At 40.5% G+C, this 25,874-nt stretch overlaps 2 protein-coding genes across 2 annotated transcripts in view; one reads left to right on the plus strand and one right to left on the minus strand.

Annotated features, from left to right (window-relative positions):
* The window catches only part of CPN1 (carboxypeptidase N subunit 1), a 472,336-nt gene that overhangs the window by 114,452 nt on the left and 332,010 nt on the right, over nucleotides 1-25,874 (minus strand). The gene's annotated exons all lie outside the window — the stretch shown is intronic.
* The window catches only part of ADIRF (adipogenesis regulatory factor), a 7,212-nt gene continuing 3,995 nt past the window's right edge, over nucleotides 22,658-25,874 (plus strand). The window contains exon 1 of the mRNA XM_069067221.1: nucleotides 22,658-22,912. Coding sequence (XP_068923322.1) covers nucleotides 22,852-22,912 — 61 coding nt within the window. The 5' untranslated portion in view covers nucleotides 22,658-22,851. The remainder of the gene's footprint in view (nucleotides 22,913-25,874) is intronic.

Raw genomic sequence — 25,874 nt, forward strand, 5'->3', positions numbered from 1 at the left:
CAGATTTAAATTCAGGTCTTCCTGATTCCAGACCCAGTGCTCTATCCATTGGTTCACCTAGCTATTAAGAGATGATACTTGAGGGGGCAACTAGGTGGTACAGTGGCCAGCACTGACCCTGGAATCAGGAGGACCTAAGTTCAAATTCGACCTCAGACACTTGATTAGCTGTGTGACCTTGGGCAAGTCACTTAACCCCAATTGCTTTGTCTTCCCCTCTCCAAAAAAAACAAAACAAACAAACAAAAAACCAACAACAATAACAAAAAAGAGATGATACTTGAGCTGGGCTTTGAAGAAAACTAGGGATTATTTTGACACAAAGGTAGACAAAGCAAGGTTTCCAGGCATGGTTAAGAGCTTAGCCAAAGGTGTGGCCCTGGGAGACTCAGAACAATATCGAGAACAATATTTAGGCCAATTTGGGCTGGAGTCACATGCGGTAAGTCTCTAAATGCCTTTAAGGTTTACCTCACAGACCATCTTCTCTAAGGAGTCTCATGATTCACTTAGTATCAGCTTCAAAACCTTTCCTCTAGAGAATGTGGATGCTGCTGCTGTATCTTTAAGAATGACTAGAATCTTGGGGAGAGTTAGAGTGTAAACTATAATAGTATAACTAACTATCATGGCTGGAGAGAAACTGACTAAGGAGAGTTTTGCCCAATCATACCCAGGTCAAATGGTCAGAGGTAACCTGACCAACTCCACGCCACTACCACCTCCTCTTAGGAATATTGGTGGTTAAAAAAATTTTTTTTAAAAGAAAGATTGGTGGTTTTAGGGACAAAAAAAAAGCTTTTCTTAGATTAATAAATTCAGGATGGTATACATACTTCTAACTTTTGTCTTGTTCTTATTGTTGCTTTCCCCAACCCAGAAGTGATCCGGATCTTTACCCATCTAAAGGTAGGCTCCAATTCCAATTCTCTATTCCCTGAAGTGATTAGGCTAAGGGCTACCACATAGGAACTGCCCTCTATTCCACTGAGAAGAGGGCACTGTTACCTTCTTCTCTTCAGTTTAGATCTTAATATAGATCTTTGGGAAATACCCTACTCTTTCCTCAAGGGGAATGGTGCAGTGGGATAGTGACTTGGTTATTCAAACATTCTGAATGTTAACCCAGAAACATAATGTTGATTCCTGTATCAGACGCAACTGAAAATGACTAAACAAGAACAAAAATAAATGCAACCAAATGTCTTAGGGAGAAGGGTCTTGTTGGAGGGCATGAGGTACTATCTCTCTCTCTCTCTCTCTCTCTCTCCTTGGATGTTAGATTAATGATAAATAAAATTATATCTGGCAAAATTGACCCTAAAAACAAAGAATACAATATTAGTATAAATACGTTTTCTCAGTAACCATATGACTTTGAGTAATTTATTACTTCTCTGAGCTTCAGTTTTATAGAGATATGGGATTATAGATGTCAAGCCAGAAGGGAACTTTGTAGTCCAATTCCCATATTTTATAGTTGAGGAAACTGAGGCCCAAAGGCATTAACTGGAATTAACTGGAGTCAATTTCCACATTCCTGCCAAAGTGATTTCCCTAAAACACAGGTCTGACCCAATCACCCCCCTCTTCAACAACTCCACATCACAGAAGTATCACAAAAGGGATTTAAAACCCTATGTTCAAATCCCACAACCAACACTAACTACCTGTGTGACTGTGGTCAAATTATCCAATTTCCCTGGGCCTCAGTTTCCTCATCTGTAAAATGATGAGATTGAACCAGATGGTCTCTGAGGTCCTTTAAAACTTTACATCTACAATCCTAAAATGGTGATACTAATACTTGCATCCCCAGTACTTAGCACAATGACTGGCACATAGTAGGCATTTAATAAATATATGTTGACTTGATTTGCACTGCTTACCTCACATAGCTGTGAGGAAAATATTCTGCAAAAATTCTGTATAGATGTGGGCTGTGTTACTACTCTATCAGTACCTTGAAAGATGTTTGTTAATTCTCACTGACTTAGACTCAAAGGTGAAAGTAATGAGGAAGAAGATTTTGATTTGTTTGGTTTCTGTAGAACCTGTCTGGCCAATCCTGAGATTATAGATGAAACGGAGATTAACTCACATGGTGAGTTAGTCATGAAGAAAATCAACTGATAATTCCTTTTCTTTCTCCTCTCCCTCTGGAATCTAACCCCCTGTATCCACCCCTTCTGCCATCACATATTCAGCCCACATTTCTGTTCACTTAAACCAGTGCTCTCCAAAGGGGGGCCATGGCATGCGATTGAAGGGTATGAGATCAACCAAGAGTCTGGGAAGATGGGAAACAACTCACCCTACCCAAGGTCATCAATTGTGGGGCTTGTCTTGAAAACAATCACATCTACCCTTCACCCATTACAACCCACTGTTATCCAACTCTGCCCCTTCCTGAACTCTGACTCTCCCAACCTCTCCTTTTTTGTACTGGATGTTGGCCTCTCAAGGCAGTTATAAACAGCCAGATGCCATTGGAAAATTCCATGCCCCAGAGTACTAAGCATCTAGCCCCCAGATCACTTTGTGTCTGAAAGGCATCCGTTGGAGCACAGGCTCTGCATTCCAGGACAGTGACCAGGGAGTGAGACTGTGCACTCCATTTCATTTCCATCTGCCATGCAGATCTCATTACGTTATGTTTTCCCAAAAAATCTTAGCCCCCTTCTGAACTCCTCTATTTCTGTTGAAGTTACCACCATCCTTCCAGTCGACTCAGTTCATTCCATTACCTGGAATCATTCTCTATTCCTCACTCTCAAGCTTCATATCCAATCAGTGACCAAGTCTAACAAGACTTGATTCAACCTCCACTTCTCTCAACTTACTCCTCTTCTCTCAGGCTGCCATCACCATCATTCAGGACCTCATCACCTCTCATATGGACCATTCCAATTAGTCTATTTTGTTTCCCTGCCTCAATGACCTCCTTCCTCTAGTTTAATCTCCACACGATGAGTTCAGAGTGTACCCCAAGAATGTTGGGGTTCCACTTGAAATGATGAAGAATAGAAGGATGGGTCCTAATGTCTGAAGCAATTCACTTGGATAGTCTCCAACTTAAAGAAAGTCATTTATTGGGGTGATGTACCCAAGAGGGCCCTGTTTCCATGTGGGAGGGCCAGAGCATAGGCAGCAGTCCCCTAAGGGAGGCAGAGCAATTATTGGGGTTAGGCGCCTGGTCTATATACAGCTTGATGGTCCAGGGGGAAGGGAGGAGCAACAAGCTCAGCTCTGGAATGCCTGGGATATCGGGTAGTCTGGAGGTGCCTTTGTTATACAGATAAGCAAGGAGAACAGGAAAGTCAGAAGAGGGGTGCTGCTCCAGAGTCCAGACAGTTATTATTTCTGGGTGTGGTGCTAAGTATCTGAGCCCAGATTTGATCCCAGGTCTCCCGATTCTGGGGCCTAACTCACTGCACCACCTGGCCACCCCAAGTCTGCTCTGTCTTTTAGAACAAGCACAGGGTTTTTCTGAAATATTGAAACATGGAGGGGCGGAGCCAAGACAGAGGAGTAGAAACAGGACTTCCATGTGGCTCCTGCTTCCACCTCCTCTAATACATGTAAAAAATGACTCTAAACAAACTTAAGAGCTACAGAACCCACAAAGTGACAGAGAGAAACTAACCTCCCACTGAAGAAGGCCTGGCAGGCCAGCAAGAAAAGTCCAGCATAGCACTCTGGAAGCTGAGACCAGCCCTGCGGTGAGTCTAAGGGCGGCCTGACCAGCCTCAGCTAGAGGGACTTCGGGAGAATAGACCGCCAGTAGCTGTGGTGGTTTCCAGAATTATCAACCCATAAATGCCAAAGACAAAGTGAGAGGTCAGTGGACTGTGGAAACAAGGAGTCCGGGAGTGCCGTCCAGCCTCTGCCCCCAGAGGGAGAAGCAGCAGGGTTTGGTGGCCACAGCCACATGGCTGCTTCAGATCTCCTGGCCTGTAGATTGTAGGGGAACCAAACAACCAGTCTGAGGGGTAATTGCTCTTTCTTTAACCTGTTTGGATCTGGATCCCTGGCTGGTGGAGGTCCTGGGGTGCATGACCAATGTGCCAGAGCCAGTGGAGGCTTCTGAGGGGGCACCCAACTAATATCTCCGGCAGCTGAGAAAACCCCAGCGATTTGGGACAAAGTTCTCCTCTCTGAAAGTAGAGTTCTAATGTGGCAAAAGGTTCAAAAGTCAAGTAATTGAGTGGCAACATGAGCAAGTGGGGGAAGTGGGGCAAGCACAGCAGTCTGACTTTGTATTCCTTTTTGGGGGACAAAAAGGATCAATGCATGGAGCAGGAGGAAGACAATGAAGTCAGAACTCCTGCACCAAAAGCTTCCAAGAAAAATATGAACTGGTTACAGGCCATAGAGGAGCTTAAGAAGGATTTTGAAAATCAAATAAGAAAAGTGGAGGAAAAATTGGGAAGAGAAATGAGAACGATGCAAGAAAATCATGAACAGAGAGTCAACAACCTGACTGAAGAAAATAACACCTTAAAAAATAGACTAACTCACATGACAAAAGAGGCTCAAAAAGCCAATGAGGAGAAGAATGCCTTAAAGAGTCAAATTTGCCAGATGGAAAAAGAATCTCAAAAGCTCACTTAATTCCTTCAGAATTAGATTGGAGCAAATGGAAACTAGTGACTTTATGAGAAATCAAGATTCTATTAAACAGATCAGAAAGAATGAAAAAATAGAAGGCAATGTGAAATATCTCATTGGAAAAACCACTGACCTGGAAAATAGATCCAGGAGAGATAATTTAAAAATTATTGGACTACATGAAAGCCATGATCAAAAAAAGAACCTAGAAATCATCCTTCAAGAAATTTTCAAGGAAAACTGCCCTGATATTTTAGAACCAGAGGGCAAAATAGAGGTTGAAAGAATCCACCGAACACCTCCTGAAAAAGATCCGAAAAAGAAAACTCCTAGAAATATTATAGCCAGGTTACGGAGTTCCCAGATCAAGGAGAAAATATTACAAGCAGCCAGGAAGAAACAATTTGAATATTGTGGAAACACAATCAGGATAACCCAGGATCTGGCAGCTTCTACATTGAGGGATCAAAGGGCTTGGAACATGATATTCCAGAGATCAAAGGAGCTGGGGTTAAAACCAAGAATCACCTACCCAGCAAAACCGAGCATCACAGAAAATATGGTCATTCAATGGAATAGAGGACTTTCAAGCATTCATAATGAAAAAAAACAGAATTGAATAGAAAATTTGACATTCAGATATAAGAAGCAAGAGAAGCATGAGAAAGTAAACAGGGAAAAGAAATCATAAGGAACTTATCAAAGTTGAACTATATACATTCCTATATAGAAAAACAATAATTGTAACTTATGAAACTTTTCTCAGTATGAGAGGAATATAATGAGAGGAGATGGGGAGAAACAGAATGGGATAAATTATTCCATATAGAAGAGGCAAGGAAAAACAGTTACAATGGAGGGGAAGAACAGGAAGGCAAAAGGGAATGGGTCAACCTTACTCTCATTGAATTTGGCTTAGGGAGGGAATGATATACACACTAAATAGGGTATTCACCCTACAGGAGAGTAGGGGGGAAGGGGATGAGGGGCGATGATGGAGCGGAAGGCAGGTTGGTGGGGAGGGAAGTTGGAAGCACACACTTTTGAAAAGGGACAGGGTCAAAGTAGAGAATAGAACAAGTTGGGGGCAGGATAGGATGGAGGGAAATACAGTCAGTCTTTCACAATATATCCACTATGGAAAGGTTTCGCATAGCTACAAATGTACAACCTATTTGCTTATCTGCTGAATTGCTTATCTTCCCAGTAAGGGTGGGTGAGAGGGAGGAAGGAAAAGAATCTGGAATTCAAAGTTTTAAAATCAAATGTTTAAGATATATATAGATATAGATATAGATATTTTTTTTCATGCAACTGGGAAATAAGATATATAGGCACTGGGCATAGAGATCCATCTTGTCCTACTGGAAAGTCATAGGGGGTATGGGGGACGATATAGGAGAGAGCAGATTGGGGGAGGGGGTATTCAGTGGGATTGCTGTTTTGGGGTGGTGGGTAGGAGAAAGATGGGGAGAAAATTTGTAACTCAAAATCTTGTTGTGGAAACAAATGATGTAAATTAAAAATAAACGTAAAATTTAATTAAAAAGTAAAATAAAATATTGAAAAATGAAATCTCATTGCTTTCTAGAACAGAAAGGTTTAATGTACTATTATTAAATAAAATAAATTTCTTAAAATATTATTTATTTCATATTTATTTCCTCTTTTAAAAGTAATTTTTTTTGTTTATTATGTACTCTGTTCATGCAATAGTGTATTGTATAATTTACAAATAAACAAATATACCTGTGTTGGAAATTTGTTAAGTTATTTCGGTTGTGTCTGACTCTTCATGACCCCATTTGAGGTTTTCTTGGCCAAGATGCCTGGAGTGGTTTGCCATTTGAGGCAAACAGAGTTAAATAACTTGCCCAGGGCCACACACCTTTTAAGTGACTGAGGCTGATTTTGAATTCCGGAAGATGGGTTTTCCTGACTCCAGGTCCAGTACTCTATCTACTGTGCTCTCTAGCTCCACCATATTGGAAGTACTTGCTAAAAAAAAAAAAAAGTTTACTGATTGGGGGTGTGATCAAGAAAGCTTATTTTTATTTTTTTTTATCAAGAAAGTTTAGAGATCAGTAACCAAGACTATTTTGACAAGGCATCCCAAATAGCTTAAAATTAAACCAGGGCTTTTGAAATGTCCAAAGTGAATATTTCTTTATTAAGGTTTTCCCCCCTTTCCACTTCCTCATCCAGAAACTAGCCAGTGTGGGAAATCTCAGAGGTTTACCCAGTTCAAGATCCCATCAGACAGTAAAAGAAATTCTAAGCTTGGGCTAATAGCTATATTCCTACTCATTGTTTGCTCAGACAGGTCCTGGGAAAATGTTGATTCTCCCTATTATCAAGACAGGTAATATGGAAATTGATATCTCTTTGACAAAGATTTGAGTGACCTAAATCAAGCATCCCAAGATAGCTCATCTCCTATCTGATTCACCAATAAGAGGTAATTAGGCATCCCTCAGGAACACTTCTTTGAAGGGCATATAAACTGTGACCCCACCACCATTAGGGGTCTTTGGTCTAAGAGAGATGGCCAAATGACCATCCTTTTATTAATAACCTGCTGGCCTTATTAATAAGATGATTAAATTACCCAGAAACTCTGTCTCTCGAACTTTTTAATCATCACAGGACACCCTATAGAGTATAGTTGTACTGGCTATTTTAATTGGTCTATTTGGGCCCCGACTACTTATTCCTTTTCCATTTCATTCCAGTTAGTAAACAAGAAGTATTTAATAAGCACAAACCATGTTCAAGTCATGGAGCAAGTTCCTAGGACAAGAAAGACAAAAACAAAATAGATCTTGTCCTCAAGGAGCTTGTGTTCTACTGGGGAGAATAGACCACATGTACGTAAATCCAATGCAATTCAGATATGCTGAAGATACAAAGACAAAAGACAAATCAGTCCTCAAGGAGTTTATTCTCTATGGGGAAGATATAGAATGCACACAAGTAAATAAATATGGAGTATACATAAAATAATGCAAAGTGCTCTCAAAAGGAAATGGAGATGACTAACATGGAAATATGTTTTGCATGACTGCACATGTATAACCTTTACCAAATTGCTTGTCTTCTCAACAAGAGGGGAGGGGAGGAAAGGAGAAAGAGAATTTGGAACTCAAAAAAAAATGTTTAAAGGATGTTTAAACTGGTTTTTCCAGGTAATTGGGGGGAAACGTTAAAAAAATTTTTTTTTGCTTTTATTTTGGAGGGCAATTAGGGCTAAGTGACTCACCCAGGGTTACATGGCTCGTTTTTGTGTTAAGTGTCTGAGGCTGGATTTGAGCTCAAGTCCTCCTGACTCCAAGGCCAGTGCTCTATTCACTGCACCACCTAGCCGCCCCCAATTTTTTTTTAAAGGAAATGGAGAAATAAGGAAAGGCCTTACATAAGAAATAATTAATAATAATAATAATAATATCTATTTAGTCTTTATATAGTACTTTAAAGTTTGTAAAATACTTTACAAATATCTCACTTGATCCTCATAATAACCTTTGGAAGCAGGTATTATTATTATCCCTATTTTACAAATGAGGAAACTGAGGCTGACAGAGATTAAATGACTTACCCAGGGTCACACAGCTAATATGTATCTGAGGCCAGATCTAAACTCAGTTCTTCTTAATCCTCAATCCAATACTTTATAGGCTGTGCCATATAGCTGCACCCAAACTGTGCTTGAAGAAAGCTGGGAATTCTGAGGGGCGGATGAGGAAGCGTGGAGAATCACTTATGCAAAGGGAAGCAGAAGGAATATTTAATGTCATGTGCAGGAGATAGCTAATTGTTCAGTTTAAGTGGAATGGAAAGTGTGTGAAGGAAATGAAATGAAATAACACCGGAAATATAGTTGGGACTCAGATGTTATTAGTTTTAAATGCCAGGCTAAGAAGTTTGTATTTTATTCTAGAGGCAAGACAGTCACAGAAGATTTTTTATTGGGATCTGACATGGTCAGATCTGCATTTTAGGAATATAGCTTTGGCAGACATATAGAGGATGTCTCGAGTTACAGGAGTAGAGAAGGAGGCTTGTAGAGATAGAATTGACAGGATTTGGTCATTGATTGGATATAGAGGGTGAAAATGGATGTGAGAGAAGGAAGAATTAGGGATATCTCCAAGTTGTGATCACAGGTGACTATAGTGGTACCCCTAACTTAAGAAGTTGGGAGGAGGTTTGAGTTTGGGAAGAAATATGAATTCCATTTTTAGATATTGATATACCCATGAGATATTCAGGTAGAGATGGCCAGATAGCAGTCAGGAATCTAAGAATAGAATTAAGAGAAAGATTAAGGGGTGGCTAGGTGGCACACTAAATAGAGCACCAGCCCTGGGGTCAGGAGGACCTGAGTTCAAATTGGCCTCAGACACTTAACACTTACTAGCCGTGTGACCTCGGGCAAGTCATTTAACCCCAATTGCTCTACTTTCCTCCCTCCAAAAAGCAAAAGAGACAGACAGACAGAGACAGAGAAAGATTGAAATCTGGATCTATAGATTTGGGAATCATCTGTGTAGAGACGCTAACTGAACCTATGGGAGCAGATGAGATAACAAAGACAGAGGATGCAGAGAAAGAAAAAGAGAAAGCAGGACAGATGCCCATGCTTCCAAGAAGGGAGGAGAGTGGCCTAGAAAAGAAACTGTGCAGTCACACAGGTAGGAGAAGAGGCAAGAAGTGTGTGTCACTGAAGCCAAGTGAAGAAGAGGTCCCTGGGGGAGAGAAGATGTTTAACAGTGTCAGAAGCTACAGACAGGTCAAGTAGAATGAGAACTGAGAAAAAACCGTCAGATTTAGCCATTAAGGGATGATTTGGGAGCCTGAAAAAATACAATTTTATTGAAGTGGTAGGATCAGTTATTTGTTCTGATATTTATTTTGCCACTTCATTTCCATGCTGAAGTCTTCTTGTTTAATGGAATTTAGACCTTTGATATTATTAAATGCATAAGTTGTTATCTAAGGTTCAACTGTCAATTAGTCAATTTTTTCTTGGTGTCATAGAATCTTTCATATGATAGTCAACCATTAAAACATTGTATTTTGGCAGAAAACAAATCACATTTACCAACTGGTGATTTTTTCTAATTACTGTGTCACTTGATGACAGGCTGTCACTTACTTCCTCACAGCCCATTCATTAAATGCAAATAAAGCATCACTTTCAAGATGAGTTGCACATTGTTTCCAAAGAATTTAAGTCTGTTCTGGAAATAGTAACTGCTTCAGAGCAAACAATGTTTTATTTGCTGAGGAATAGTATGGAAGAAAAGAGGAGGACAGGTGATAAGGTCTTTTCAATCAGGTTTGTTGACCCTGAACCTTGGCAACTGGCTAGCCAATTCCTAGAATTCTTGTTGGAGATGGTAACTACATTAGAGATGTTAAATGACTTTGGCATTTAAAGTTCTTTATAATCTTTTCCCTTCCTCTATTCCAAGTTTCTCTCTCTTTCTCTCTGTATGTATGTGTATATGTATATATACACATTTATATTATATATGATTTTTATTATACATGTTATACATATGATATTTTATGTATTACACATTTATATATTTATATCTACATATTCTACAATTCAATCATATTGGTCTACTTACCTAGTTCATCTGGAGTTTGTGACATTTACACTGAATTTCAACTGAAGACAAAACCAATAGGTAAATAAATACCTTCTATGACTCAGGGAGAAGAGACTTGGTGTTCAGTCTTCTTTAGCTACACCCAGATTTAATTTCTTTAGTTCCTTCTGATGGTTGCTTTAAAAGAATTTGACACCACCTCATGGGATGGGAGGGGTTTCCCTATGTCATACGGAAGCACATAGGTAGTAAAAGTCTGCCCTGTATCTCTTATCCCATTTTAGTCTTTCTTCCTATCAAGCCAAGTCCAAAGGATAATAAACAGAACTAAAAAGAACCTTCTTATTCAGTCTTGTCCAACTCATCATGACCCCATGAACCATACTATCCATGGAATTTTCTTACCCAAGATACTGGAGTGTTTGCCAATTCCTTCTCCTGTAGATTAAGACCAACAGAAGTTGAGTGACTTGCCCATGGTCACACAAAAAGTAAGTTTCTGAGGTCAGATTTGAACTCAAGTCTTCCTGACTCCATGCCCAGTGTTTTAGTCATTGAATCATCGAACCGCCTTTAGGAAAGAAACCTTAGAGGTCATCACATTTGACTCTTCAATTTTACAAAGCAGTAACTTGAGTTTAGTTGTAGGAATCCATGGCAAAATTGCCAGTTACAGTGTTGTAAGTGCCAGGGAATTTTAAATGACTGTTTGAGTAATGAAGGAATTAAGTAACTCCAACTAAATATTAAGCAGAGCCAGAGTAATTCACATTGTAGGAGAGTGAGCTTTGCAAGTTGTTAGAGAAGAAAAATCTTGACCTGAAGATATTTTTTTTTCTGTGTTGACTGGGTGGCATTATGGGCAGATTAACAAAAGAGCTGAAATATTTTAATTTATCCTGAGAGTGGGTAGTCTCCTTTTGAGGACAGAGGTCTCGCAGCTGAAGACATCTTCATCAGAAAGCAACAGCTCAGTTGGGAAAAAAAAACCCAGCAGCATCTCAGCAACAAATATAAAAATAGCTTTGTGGGGAAGTAGCAAATATCAGATTTGGAGGCAAAAAAGAAAAATGGCAGCTGCAGAAGTGGGAGTAGAGCAACAGTGTGACACAACATGGTGAAAGGGATCCCAGCTGGGATCCAACCCTAGTTAGTCAGTTGTCTGGGAGTATACCCTCTAACATTAGTGCTGTAGGAATCTTTGTAAGATTATATTCCTTGATATATATATATATACATATATATATATATTTTTTTTAACAGAATCATAGTATCTCAGAGTTGGAAAGTATCTCAGAGTCCGATGGAATTCAGCCCATGATTACATTAGATTTCCCTTTAAAGTTATTTCCAACAAATGATTAGCCAGCCTTACCCCCCCTGAAACCCTGCAGTGAGGAGAAACCACCACCTCTTGAAGCTACATATCCCACTTTTGGAATGACTCTAATGATCGCATAGTTCTTCCCCATATCAAATGCAAGTCTACTCTCCTTCAATTTCCACCCACTGCTCCTATTCTTCCCTCTGAGGCTAAGCAAAATAAATCCAATCTTTCCTCTACATAGACAGCCTTGTAAACACCTGAAAAAAAATCATAATGTTCACTTAGCCCTCTTTAAAAAAAAAAACAACCAAAACATTTTATGTCAACATACTGCTGGATTAGAAAAAAAGCAAAGTTAGGAAAGACTAAAGATTAAGAAATAACTCTATAATGCATTACTCCACAATATCCATGATTTCAACACTAGATATTTCCTTCACTAATCCAGATTATAATGGCAGCTAGGTGGTACAATGCATAGAGTGCTGTGCATGGAATCAGGAAGATCTGAACTCAAATCTAGCCTCAGATATATACTAGCTGTGTGATCCTGGGCAAGTCACTTGATCCTGTCTGCCTTGATTTCCTCACCTGTAAAATGAGCTGGAGAAGGAAATGGCAAACTACCCCAGTACCTTTGCTGAGAAAACCCTAAATGGGGTCACAAAAAGTTGGATACAATTGAACAACAGCATTAACGATCCAGATTAAAACCTTTTCCTTGTTATTTGCTTTGCAATGCTGACCTAATTAAAAACATTTATATTTGAGATATATTGAATCCAAGTGGATTCAATAGAATAATAAGCATTTATTAAGAATGTGTTAAATGCCAGACACTGTTTTGTTGGTAGAAAATCCTTTGGATTCTCCACCATAGTTGCACAATCTGACTATCTTTGACTCTCTGAAAGAGGCCATTGAACCTGAAGGGGTTGCTCCATCCAGATGAAAAGACTGAGGTCCAGAGAGGTTAAATCATTTGTCCAAACTCACATAGTGACAGAGCTGGAATTTGACTACTAATTCAGAACTTTTTCCATTGCAATATGCTCCATCCCCTGGGGCACACTTGGCTTGGTGCTCTGGCACCAAACTCTAGGCTGGATCACCCAGGAAGGAAAAGGTCTCCAGAGTTCACGGTTCGCCCCAAAATCTCTCCTCCTGGATCTTCCTTCTCCCTTTACCCCACCCCTATCCGCCCTCCCAAGGTTTGGCAAACACACCTGCCATTTAGGGATGTCTTATCTCCATTCTATGATCAATGACTGAGTCAGTGCAAAAACTGAAAAGAGACTCTAAGGCTTGAAAGGACAAGTTCACTGAGAACTAAGGAAAACAAAACAAAGCCAAAAAAAAATCATCACATGACCAAGTCAAATTCAAACAAGGAAAAGTCCCAGAGGAGTGAGCCAGAGTGCTCTTCTAGACCTTGGTCAATTTGGCCAGGTACCTCTCTCTCTAGTCTGGCCATTTCCTCTGGTTCCAAGTCATTGACTATTAACTTTATCTTTTATGCCTTCATTCCTCACCTTGACCTCTCAGTGGTTTTGGTTTTCCTGGGAATTCTACCCTCTAGTGTGACTTATTTCCCCCTGCCTTAAAAAGAGAAGTGTTTAAAGAGAGAAAGTGTTTTAGAGTTGGAAGAAAGAAGAGTCTAGAGTGAGAGATTCTGGGTTCAAATCCTACTCTGAAACTTCTTCCTTATGTGACCTTGGACAAGTCACTTAACCTCCTTGGGCTGACTCAGTTTTCTCATCCATAAAATAGTAGGGTTAGGCTAGAATGACCTATAAGGTCTCTCCCTTCCAGCTCAAAATCTGTAATCAATGAGCCAGAATGTTGTTAACACTGGTTCTACCCTTCAGTAAAGTTCATCTTCAACTATTACCATTACAATTGTTATTCATATAATTATTATATTAATCATTATTATAACAGTGAGACCTCGTTATGATTTACAAAACACTTTCCTCATTACAATGCTGGGAAGCAGCAGAACAAGTATTATCCCTATTTTTTAGATGATGAAACCGAGCCATTAGTCAGCGCCCAAGTCAGTACAAGTTTTGTAGCCAAAATTCAAATTCAGGTTTTCTGATTCCAAGTGAAATCTTTTCACTACACCATGCTGTTTCCCCATTATTCTGGGTTCAGACTTGTTTCCCTAGTGGCTGTGTGGCCTCTAGGGGTAAAGGCAGAGGGCTATCTTAGCCTTAAGCCTGTCTGCATCCTGCCAACTCTTTGTCAGTCGGATCCCCTGTATCCTTCTGTTGCAAATTGTAAATTCCCCTTTGGCTTACTCACCAAGTTCCTGTTTCCTGTCTAAGGAATGATCCCAGCTCTCCTCTCATTTGCAGAGCCAAGAAAACTGATATCCTGAGTACAGCTAATGATCCAACTCAGGTTACTGATTTTACCTATGTCTGCAACTTCTCCTTAGAACCATAAAACCTAGATAAACTCTTAGTTCAATCCCCACCCCCACCCCCTTTGCAGATGACCAAATTAGGACCTTTAGTAATAAAGAGATTTGTCTAAGATCTAGTTAGTCAGGACCCAGATACCTAGACCCAGGTATCCTGATCCCAGTCGGGTGATGCTGTTGCTGCCCATGTGATGCCTCGTTTTCCCGAGAAAAGAGATGGAACTCCTCTCAAAGTCACTTAATTACAATCTTACAGAAAATTGTATTTTAAACATGCATAACAAGGCATACAGAGATCCCTCCTGCTACTTGCAACAAACAGATACAATGCCTTCCAGCATTGAAAAGTCAATGTGTTTCTAATAGGCAATACCCCTTTTACCATTTCCTCAGTTACAGTATCAGACTGAGAAGCTAGCCCAGGGAATAGAGATTACTGGACTCAGGGAGTAGAGATGATTAGACTAAAAGCCTTCTGGCCTAGAAGTTTAGAAAGCAGTAGTTTGAGATGGAATCTTTGCTATTGATTTAATACCTAATTATTTCCCTTACATTCTGCCTTAAAGAAATGGCCTTTACCTAATTTGATGTAAATGTCATGTACTGAGTTTGACCTTGGTCAGGGGTGGTTCAGTGGACGCAGAGACTTTTGAGCTATAAATTTAAGCAAATAACAGACCCCAATTGGTTCCAGAAACCTGAAGGTGATATTGAGGCTGGGAGGGGAGGGCACATAAATACATTACAAATCTGTACAATCCATAAGAATAAAAAGATCTTTTTTGTTCTTTGTATAATGGAATGTTTGTGTTTGTTGATAAGTGCATATATAAAAAAAGAAAAAATGTTAACAAAAATGAAATGAGGGGATTGGACTAGATGGCTAAGAGGTTCCTTCCAGGTCTAGATCAATAATTTTATGATCTGTTCCAACAGAATAGATTGCCTCCCCTGACCCTGCTCCTCTGGGCTGCATCCTTGACTTACCCTCTCTCCCTTTATGATGATTTCATCTATTCCCATCTACAAAGTGGAAACCCAATCAATGAATTCTTCCATTAAGAGCTTTTCTGCACAACCTTTTTCTCTTTCCTGTATTGGGGTGAGGAAATTAAGAGGGGGAGGGAGAGTCATCCCTGCAAAAGTCAATCTGTCTCAGGGTCTGACTCCAGGACTTAGAACAATGGCTCAAATGGCCTTCGGCTGACTGGCTAACCCAGTGCTGTCTCTGGTCACCCAAACTCCCCTATTGTCAAGGGGCTTCATTGTCCTTTATGTGTGACTCTGAGCAAGGTCACTTGAGCAAGTTACCTAAGCCTCAATGTCCTTATCTGTGAAAAGACAGAATTGGACTCAATGACCTCCGTGGTCTCTTCCAGCTCTGTAATCTGTGCTTCTGTGAGACTATTTGTTCAGTCCTTTAGATCAGTACACCGAGTCATTGCCCTGACTCTGTAGAGAGCAGCCATTTCTGGCTTGGATTTATAGGGAGTAAATCAAGTCTAATTGTGAGGAAGGGGAGATTCAGAAAACTTGGATCAAATCCTGATTCCCACATCCTTAGGGCAAGTCCCTTTGCCCTCTCTGAACCTTCCCTTCCTCATCCGGTAAAGAAGACCCTCAACTTCAATTCTTCAGTATTATTCCATGACTTGAAACCACTTATATCATCAGAAAGATATTGTCATGAAAAAAAATGGATTTTTATTTCAGGAAAAAGCTTAAGTTCATTAAAAGAGCTTCTAGGATATTAGCCACTCTGCTCCCATTCATTCCTGAACTCCCCAACTCATCCATTTTCATGTCTATAGAAGGTCATTATATAGCCATAAATATAGGTACAAAAATAATATAAATATGGGCATAGATATGGATAAAGATACAAATAAGGCTAAGGTATAGATATATAATGATGGACAAACTTTATATGTTACCCATTCAACTGTATGCTATAGTCTGGACAATAGAAATTTTTAATCTGCTTGTTTTTTTCAGTGTAGATAGTTAGATGAAACTCTTCAGCATGCTTATGGATATCATTTAAGAGACTCTGAAATACCCTAGGCTTAATGTAATCATCAGAATATTATTTGTAAGTAGAAACCCCAGGAGAATCTCACTATCTATAGTGAATTTCTTTTTTGTTTAGACTCTCCCTGGGATCTTCTCCATGGCAGTGGCAAACATCTATAATATGCATGTGTCTTGATGCTTCAAACTTAATTTAAGATGAATTATCAGAGAGTCATTGAATAAGGTTATCTCTGTTGTGAAATTTCAAGAAAACTTTACATAATTTTGACATATACACTGGGAGACACATTGTTGGAAGAGAAACCATAGGGCACCATTTTGCTCTGTCAAATCAAATCCTTTTTATAGTTACTCAACAAGCATGTATTAAGAACTATACCCCAAAAGGGTATAGTTTGTTGTGCTAGACACTTGGGATATGAAGACAAAAATGAAACAGGCTCTGATCTCAAAAAATTTATATTCTGTTAAGAGAAATAATGTACATATATAAGTAAAAACAGAATATAAAATAAACACAGGAAAATTAGGCAAGGTAACCACTAACAGTTGAGGGGACTAGGAAATGTTTCCTGTAGAACGAGGTACTTGCGTTGCATTTTGAAGGAAGGCAGGAAAAATAAGAAGGAAATAAGGGATTCCATAAGGAGACAATGAAGGAGAAAATTAAAGACATAGGGGAAACCCATGCCAAGGTGTAGAGATAAGGTACAATGCAAGAGAAATGGAAAGCTAGTTTAGTTAGACATTAGAGTGCAGAAAGGGGAATAATGACTGGAAATGTGGGTTAGAGTCAGACTGGGAAGGACTTTAAAAGTCAAACAAAGGAGTTTTTCTTAGAAGCAATACAGGATCACTAGAGTTTGTTCATTGAGGGAGTGAACTGGTAAGATTTGTACCATTGTTTAGTGTAGTGCCTGGGACATAGTAGGCACTTAATAAATGTTTATTGAATGAATGAATTTAATCATTTTGGTGTGAATTTAATCATCAAATGAATTTAAAATCATTTTGGTGGCTATATTGAAAGAGAGGGAGGTTTGAGGCAAGGATACTAATTAGGAGTCCATAGAAAAAGTCCAGGAGAGAGGTGATGAAGCTCTGAACTTAGGTCGTGATTGTGTGAGTGACCAGAAAAAGAGGGAGATGAGAAATGTTGCAGAGGTTGTAATGGCAAGATCTGGTAACTTATTGGATATATGGGATGAGGGAAGACAAAGAGTAGAGTTTAACATTGATGGAACTAAAAGAATTGTGGCATCCCTGACAGAAAGAGGGGAATCTGGAAGAGCGGTAGATTTGTAGTCGAAAGGTAATGATTTTTGTTTTAGACACATTGAGTTTGAGATGTCCAATAGGCAGTTGTTAAAGTAAGACTGTTGTTTGTCCTTCATTCTCAAATAGGAGCTTGACATCAGGAAAGTGATGCCATGACATGCAAGTAAATTGAATTTAAGTGAAGGAGAGTTGTGCAAAGTCACCAGCTTTACTTTCTCCTCCATCTGGGTCCATTTGGGTCCAATGGTAAGATATAGGTCAGAACAACTGGAGATGGCCCAGGATGCAGTGGAAGACCTTAGCCTTAGACAGGTCTCCATTTGACTGAGGCAATGCCCATTCAGTGATTAAGGCTAGGTAAGAAATGAGGCAAAGAATGGCCTCTTTACCTAGACCAAAAGAACCCTCAATCTGGGAGGGGAAGATCCTCAGGGTTTCTGGACAAAACAGAAACAATTGCTAGACTAGAGTTCAAGAGAAAGACTGGAAATAGACATGGAGATCTGGGAGCCATTTGCATAGAGATGATAATTAAGTTCTAGAGTTTAGAAGGAGTAGAAAAGAGAGTCCAAGACTGAGCCTTGGAAGTATACTCATAGTAGAGTCTCATAATTTGGATTATGAGCTAGCAAGGGAACCTGAGAAGAAATGGTCAGTGGAAAGATCATAGTGGGATATTGTCTTCTCTATATCTTCTAGTTAATTGCATGATGTAAAGATATGGTCCACTATAGAATATTGCCAGGAAAAGCCTGCTTCTTCGCTCTTAATATCCTCCTCAAGAATGCCCTCAATGGCAGTATAGATTATTTTCATGAAAACTTTATATGAATGAGAAATCAGGCATATGGATCAGTAGTTAGTGATGTTCTCTTCTCTTGGTTACCAATTCTCTTTTGTTCATAATGAGGTCTGATATTTTTCACTTGAAGGGCAATGGAGAGACCCATGATTGGCATGTACAAGCTGAAACACATTACAAACAAAGAATTAAATAGGAGAAGTATTTTGAAAAATGTCATCTGAGATGTCAGAGAATCAGAATGCTAGGGTGGATAGAATACTAAACTTGGAATCACTTGATCCACATCACTTATAATAAGAGAAATGTAAATTATAACAAGTCAAATTTCACCTCATACCCATCAAATTGGCAAAAGTGATAAAAAGAAAAATGTTGGAGGCATTTAGAAAGATATGCATACTAATACGGCATTGGAGGAGCTGTGAATTTGCCATACCATTCTGGAAAATGATTTGAAATTATGAAAATAAAATCACTAACCTATTCATACTCTTTGACACAGTGATTCAGTATTTGACAGTTACCCAAGGGAGTAAATGACAGCAAGGAAGATCTCATGTATAATAAAATATTAATAGCAACCCTTTTTGAAGGAGGACAAATAACTGGGGACAAAAGCAAGTCCATCAATTGGGGGGATGGTTGAAGGCATCATGGTATATGGATTACAACTGTGCTATCAAATGAGGATTGGAAAGAATTCAGAGAAATATAGAAAGACTTGTATGAACTGAAGCAGAACAAAGAAAACAGAAAGAAGAGAACAATATGCACAATGACCACAATAATGTAAAGGATAATAGCCCTGAAAAAGCTGTCAAACTGGTCAATTTTAATGAACAATCTTAAACCCTGAAGAATTGATAACGACATCTTCATTTTCTCAGCAGGGAGTGGGACAGCTGGTGAATATGGTCTACACTTGTCAGTTGAGGTCATTGTGTCACTTGACTTTACTTCAGTGTTTTCTGTTATTACCTGTGTGACCCTGGGCAAGTCTCTTAACCCTGTTTGCCTCAGTTTCCTCATCTGTAAAATGAGCTGAAGAAGGAAATGACAAACTATCCCAGCATCTTTGCCAAGAAAACCCCAAATGGTGTTACAAAGAGTCAGACACCACTAAAATAACAGAACAATAACAACTACAACTTTCCTTTGCTGAAAGGGAAGGTTCAATGGAGGTGGTAGGGAGAGGTAGGAAGAAATAATTGCAGTGTCAAAACAAAAGCAACAATAAAACTAAAAATGAAAAGAAATTATATGACCAAAAAAAGATCAGATAGACTACTTATGGAAACTAGGTGGCACAATGGATAGGGCAATGGGCCTGGAATCAGGAAAGAGCCAAATTAAAATCTAACTGCAGAATTTACTAGCTATGTGACCCTGGGTAAGTCACTTAACTTCCATTTGCTTCACTTTCATCTTCTGCAAAATGGGAATAATTGTTGTTAAGATCAAATGAGATTATATTTGTCAAAGAACTTTGCAAACTTTAAATTTCGGTGGAAATGCTAGCTACACAGTTATACATTCCACATAGTGGGGGATCTTAGGGGCACAGGGCCCCAAGATCTGGAAAATCCATGTAAAAATTTTGGCCCTCCTTTTGTACCAGTGAAGAAGTCTGTATTTTTTTTTCTTTTCCTTTTACAGGGTATTTACGGTACCTTATTGTAAAATTTGGGTTGATATTATGCAATACTATACATATATTTTATGCATTTCTGATTTTCTAAACTTTTTCTGTGTCATCTTCTGGCATTTGTGTGTCTGTGGCACCTGTAAAATTCCCTCTAAATTCCTGTTTACTTTTTATGTTGACCTGTGATACATTGAAACCATGATGGTGAAAGTCACCATATGGAAGAGATAACTGTAATTAGGAGAAGCAAGAGATGACCAGTAGATAGACTATGAGACTCATGGGTATAATTATGAATTCAAGAGAACATTCAAGGACACAGCAGTTGGGGACACCCTACATGGCAAATGTTTGGAAAGACATGGGCAAGAGTTGCCCAAGTATGAATGAGTCTGTATCATTGGAGGCAATCACAGCTCCATTGGTAAATTGGAGGATATTTCAGCTAAAAACCATTTTTACTCTCTACAGCACTGGGGTAGTTGTGAAGAAATCACTCTGGAAACTGTGAAGTGAGCTATCACAGTCTGCAAAACATTTCCTATTCATTATTTCATGTGATCCTCATGAAAACCCTGGGTGTAAGCGCTATTTACAGATGAGGAAGCCAAGTCTTGGAAATAGTAAATGGTTTGCCCGTGACCACCCCTACACATGCATGCATATACAACCACATGCACACACACCAGCACACAAACACTGATGCCCGTGCACGGACCTCTGCAGAACATAGCTTCCTTCCTCCCCTCCCTCTTCATTCCCCCCCCCCCAATTCCCAATACAGCAATAAACATGCAATCTAACTTGAATCTCCAGCCTGGGAAACAAGCCCACATCAATATTTTCATCTGCTATCCTTGGAGCTTTTGTTCTTCCCTCTGTGATTACTCATATGTTTAAAATGCCCCTCTCTCAGACCAAGATGTTTAAAGGTCATCAATTCCCTGATGCTGCTTCCTGCTGTACCAGGGAAGCAGCCACAGGGCCTTTAACCCATTACTGTGGTCATTTCAGCTCATGGAGGGTAGAGCTGCCAGGGCTCCTGGCTAATCGGGCTGGCATGGGGGCAGAGTTATGAGAGCTGGTTAAGCAGGACTCAAAACCACAGTTAAAACAAATCCTCCCTTTCCACCCCATGCTCTTTGTCCCCTATTGGATCCCTGAATTGTCTTTTTTTTTTTTAGGACTAAGTTCCAGTCAGGTATCCTAAGTACCAAGGGCCAACTTCTACCCAGCAGATTCTAGTCCCCAGATTTGATGCTGCAACTGAAGCATATTCAAGATTCTTTCACGTTATTCTAATTTTTACATGTATTGTTTCTGTTTCCCACGTCAGATGGCTGCCCAGAATACAGAGTTGGTACTTCCTATTCTCTCTTCCCAGTGCTTATTAACTTTCAGTTTTTATGTATTTATTTAGTTAGTTAGTTTTGCTTTTTGGAGGGCAATTGGGGTTAAGTGACTTGCCCAAGGTCCCACAGCTATTTTTTTTGTGTTAAGTATCTGAGGCCGGATCCGAACCCAGGTCCTCCTGACTCCAGGGCCAGTGCTCTATTCACTGTGCCACCTAGCCACCCTAACTTTCAGTTTTTAAATGAGTAAGAAAGAATTGGATTTGGGTGAGAGGATCTGGCCAAATCCCAAAGTAGGTCTGCTACTTCTTGCCTGTGTGACCTTAATCAAGTCCCTTAATTTCTCCTGGCCTCAATTTCCTCATTTGTAAAATGAAGGATTTGTACTGGATAATCTCTGAGGTCCCTTCCAGTGCTAACTCTGTGTTTTTAGGCTTGCCATTTGTGTGATCCACTCAGGTGCTGAGAATAATGTGAGACATTGGGATACAGCCACAGATTGGAAAACTTCCTCTCCATTAACCTTGTGTTCAAAATAATTAAGGGGTCAAAGTCCCAGACCTGGAACACTCTGTTCAAGGACAGCAGATAGGCTGAGCTTCTCTTTCGTGAGCCCCTCTGTCGTGATATCAGGCCAGCCCAGGGACACAGGACTCACTTGAAGATTTTTATGATTTCATTGGATTGTGGAATTTAGAACCAGAAATGAGATTACTGATCATCTAATGCCATGCTTTTTTTTTAAACAGGGGAGGAAATTGAGGATCAGAGAAGTTAAGTGTCTTGCATAAAGTAACACAGCTCTTAAGTTAGCGGAACAGCCTGCCCCAGATGCAGTACAAACCACTGGCTCCCCAAAGCCCCATGTAATTCTCATTTGGTCAGGCACCAGTGTGTTCTGTCCTGACCCCAGGAATTCCATTCATTTTTGCTTGCCAACTCTCCCCTTCATTCCTCTGGGGAGAATCTCAGGTTTTACCATCTATAGCAGGCTATTATCCAAACAACAGATAAAGAGGAGGTAGAAAACTGGGGTGGGTGCTGGGAACGGCAATGAGATAACTGATTGACTTCAGAAAGACTTGGAATAGAATGTCAGACCTGGAAGGGACTTCTGAGAGTGAGTCCAAACTTTCCATTTTACAAATGGGAAAACTGAGGTAAAGAGGGAGAATGACTTATTTAAGGTCATATTACAAATCATTAGCAGAATCTAGTTCTTCTGAGACCTTGTCAAATAATCTGATACCATATTCCCTCCTCCTCATACAGAGAAATAAACCTTGACTCTGACCTCAACTTAGCTTTAACCTTGACCCCTGGTTATACTCCCTTTACCCAAACCTAATTTCATCCCAACCAGTCCTAGATCAGTAGTAGGCCCTGGATCAGCAGGGACGACCACACACACACACACACACACACACACACACACACACACACACCCCTTTTAGGGGCAGGACAACACAGATTAACATTGAAAAGAACTGCCAGTCTGGAAAAATCCCCATAGACAATCCCTTCCTCCAGGGCTGGAGCTGGGAACCTTGGCAAGCTATGCCACCTGCCCCGCCCTCTCTCCACTCCCTGTAGGCGTGGGCTGGTCCTCTGGCTGCATAAGGCTTGACCCGCTGCAGCAGCTGCATTAAGAGAGAGCTGGGAAGCATCTCAACAGGCACGTTCCAAACAAGGATCCAGGCCCTGACCCCACCCGATCTCGCCCGTTGCAGCCCAAACAGCCAAACCTTTCGAGATGGCCAGCAAGAGCTTCCAGGACCTGAAGAAACAGGCAGAGATTGCTGCCCAGGAGGCAGGTGAGAAATGATGTCTAGATTGGGAGCAGCATAGAGGGAAAGAACACATCTCCTGTTTCCTATTCAGGGCCAGGTTTAGGGAGCCTAACTTGATTGATATGTCCAGGTACTGCTTCTAGGGCTAGTGAGAGGCAAAGGCAGCCTGAAAGTTTGGGATCTGGAGAGTTGACTTATTTCTTCTCTGTTCTTCCCAGCCCTGTCCTACATTCTTGGAGAGAGAGCTGGTCCTCCTTGATCTCCTTCCAAGAGAAACTTCTCTCTTAAAGTGACCATGCCAGTGAGACCAGGCTCCTTGTACTGAGCCAAAGAAGACTTGAAAAGAGGAGATACTTTGAGACCATTCTTGCCCTATCCTGAGGCCCAAGGGGGCACTTGGGCAGTGGGTGCCAGGGACCATACCGAGTGATGATTCGGTTCCAATCTCCAGAGATGTCTGTGGGTCTGGAAGCCACTCCTTGAGATGCTAGGAATGTGGGAACCCTTGAGGCTGTCTTTCTTAGTGTTAAGAATTACCTCTGTGGTTTGGTTACAGTCAAAGTTCCCCAAATGAATACGGTTCTGGAGGAAATCTTGGGAAAGGATTCCTAGAGTACTGGGCACCATGATAGGATGGCACTCTCTGGCAGTGCCCTGATGATAGCAGCAAAGCCAAGAACAGAAAGAGTAGAAACAAGCACCAAGAAGGGAATGAGGTGAAAGGAGAAACATGGATGGAAAAGGACAGAAAACTTTGTTGTTAGTCATTTTTCAATTGTATCCAACTCTTTGTGACACCTTTTGGGATTTTCTTGGCAAGGATACCAGAGTGATTTTCTGTTTCCTTCTCCAGCTCATTTTTTACAGATGAGGAAACTGAGGCAAACAGGGTTAAGTGACTTGCCCAGGGTCACACAGCTAACAAACATCTGAGGTCCTCCTGACTCCAGGTCTAGCATTATATCCACTGTGACACCTAGTTACTCCGACTTTCCTAGAAAGGGTTCCAGGGAAGTGAGGGAAGGCACAGCAGAAACCCTTGGTGTGTGTATGGTGGGGAGGAGGGAGGCAGCAGTAGTGCTGGGAGAGATCCTTTGTTACCAGTGAAATGGAAAGAGGGGAGATCCAGAGGTAAGGAAGGCAGCCCTTCACTTTGGCAGCACCTGTAACAGACCCCTCAAATGACAGCAGTCACTGTGTTCAAGACACGTCTAGACTTGGGAGAGCCTACTTTTTAGCTTTTTGAATCACTCAGAATCCCACATTTGCTAAAGTCTCAGCCCCTGCGGGTTAATCTGATTGGAGTTTAGTCGTTCATCCCCGGCCTCGGTCAAGGGTGACATTCCTCCCCTCCATCAACAAATAGCAATGGAGATGCTCGTAGCTTCATGACTTTAAGGTGCTAAATAGATGACAGCTAAATCTAGTAATTATTTCCCCTTTGGGTAGAAATCCGCCAGCCTCGGGAGGTTTCCCCAAACTGATATTCTTGGTGTTTTGTTTTTTATTGGTCCCTTTCCAGAAGCTCCCTAGGACTTTCCCACTCCCAACCCCCCAAGGAGAATGGGAAACTTGGCTCCCCTGAAAAGCAGGGTCTCCTGGGGACAGCCAGCCACTGCTGGCTTAAAGCTTAAATGCCATTCCTCCTCTCCAAGTGCTGTTTGGCACAGGTTCATTTATTTTTAAAAATGAAGTAAACTCATTAATTCCTTAGTAGGAGCTGCCCTCTTGAGCTGACTGTAGGCCACCAGGGATATGGCCAGACTGGAATCCCTGAGGACAGGCAAGGGTTCAGGGAAGGCCTATCATTTAACTCTTTTAGAGAAAGGCATATTTATTAAGCACCTACTATGTGCCAAGCACTATTGGGGATTAGCACTTTTACAAATATTTCCTTATTTGGTAGTCATAAAAACTCTATAAGGTAAGTGCTGTTATCATCAACATTTTAAAGTTAAGAAAACTGTGGCAGAAATTAAGTGACTTACCAGACAGCTAGTCAGTGTTTCTTGTTTTGTTTTGCTTTTTGGAGGGGGGAAGGCAGGGAAATTGGGGTTAAGTGACTTGCCCAAGGTCACACAGCTAGTAAGTGTTAAATGTCTGAGACTGGATTTTAATTCAGTTAATCAATTAATTCTTCCTGACTCCAGGGTTAGCTCTCTATCCACTGTATCACCTAGTTTCTCTTTAGGGATTAGTTTCCCCATTAGTAAAATGGGGTAGAATCCGTCCCTAATATTGCCATCCCACTAGGAAGAGGAAATGGAGCTTGATTGTCCATTTCAATGAACTGATCTGCTTTGGGCCACTAGGTCTAAAGATAAAATCAAATTAATACACATTGACTACGTGTCTTCTCCCTGTGTGCAGATATCTTCTATACTAAGCCTCCTGTTGATTCCTAGATTCAGAGAATATCACATCTTCAAAGACTTTAGAGATTTCCTCGTCCAGCCTTTTCATTTTAGACAAGGAAACAAAGACCCAAAAAAGTCAAGCGAATTGGCCTGGATCACTTAATTAGTGAAAGAGCTAGACCCAGAATCTTGGCCTTCTAACCCCAGTACATTCTTGGCACTTTCTGTTACATTAACCCAAAGAGGGAATTACTGACCGCATCAGGAAGGAAATCCAGAAACTAATTTAGGGAGGCCTCATCATGGGAAGTGTCAGGCTCCTCAGTTTCCAGGGGAGTCATAGCCTTAACCCTGGTTTAAAGGGCAGGACTGTACTTTCCAAGGCAAAGAATTATCGGATCTAAGGCCAACAGGTGGACCAGTCATGGCCCCTCAGGTGCCCATAGATCAGTGTTAGGAGGGTTTCTTTCTGACCTGTCCCATCTTCCAACTCCCACCACACACACTGTTACTTTGCATCTATGTTATATGTGTCTTTGTCTAACAAAGAGTTGGACAGAATTATATGGGCATATATATGATAGAAATATATGATATATATAGATAGAAATATATGATATATATAGATA

Source organism: Petaurus breviceps, unplaced genomic scaffold (genome assembly GCF_028583685.1).
Source record: "Petaurus breviceps papuanus isolate PSGF00001 unplaced genomic scaffold, PetGlider_PUasm1.0 90740, whole genome shotgun sequence".
NCBI lineage: Eukaryota > Metazoa > Chordata > Mammalia > Diprotodontia > Petauridae > Petaurus > Petaurus breviceps.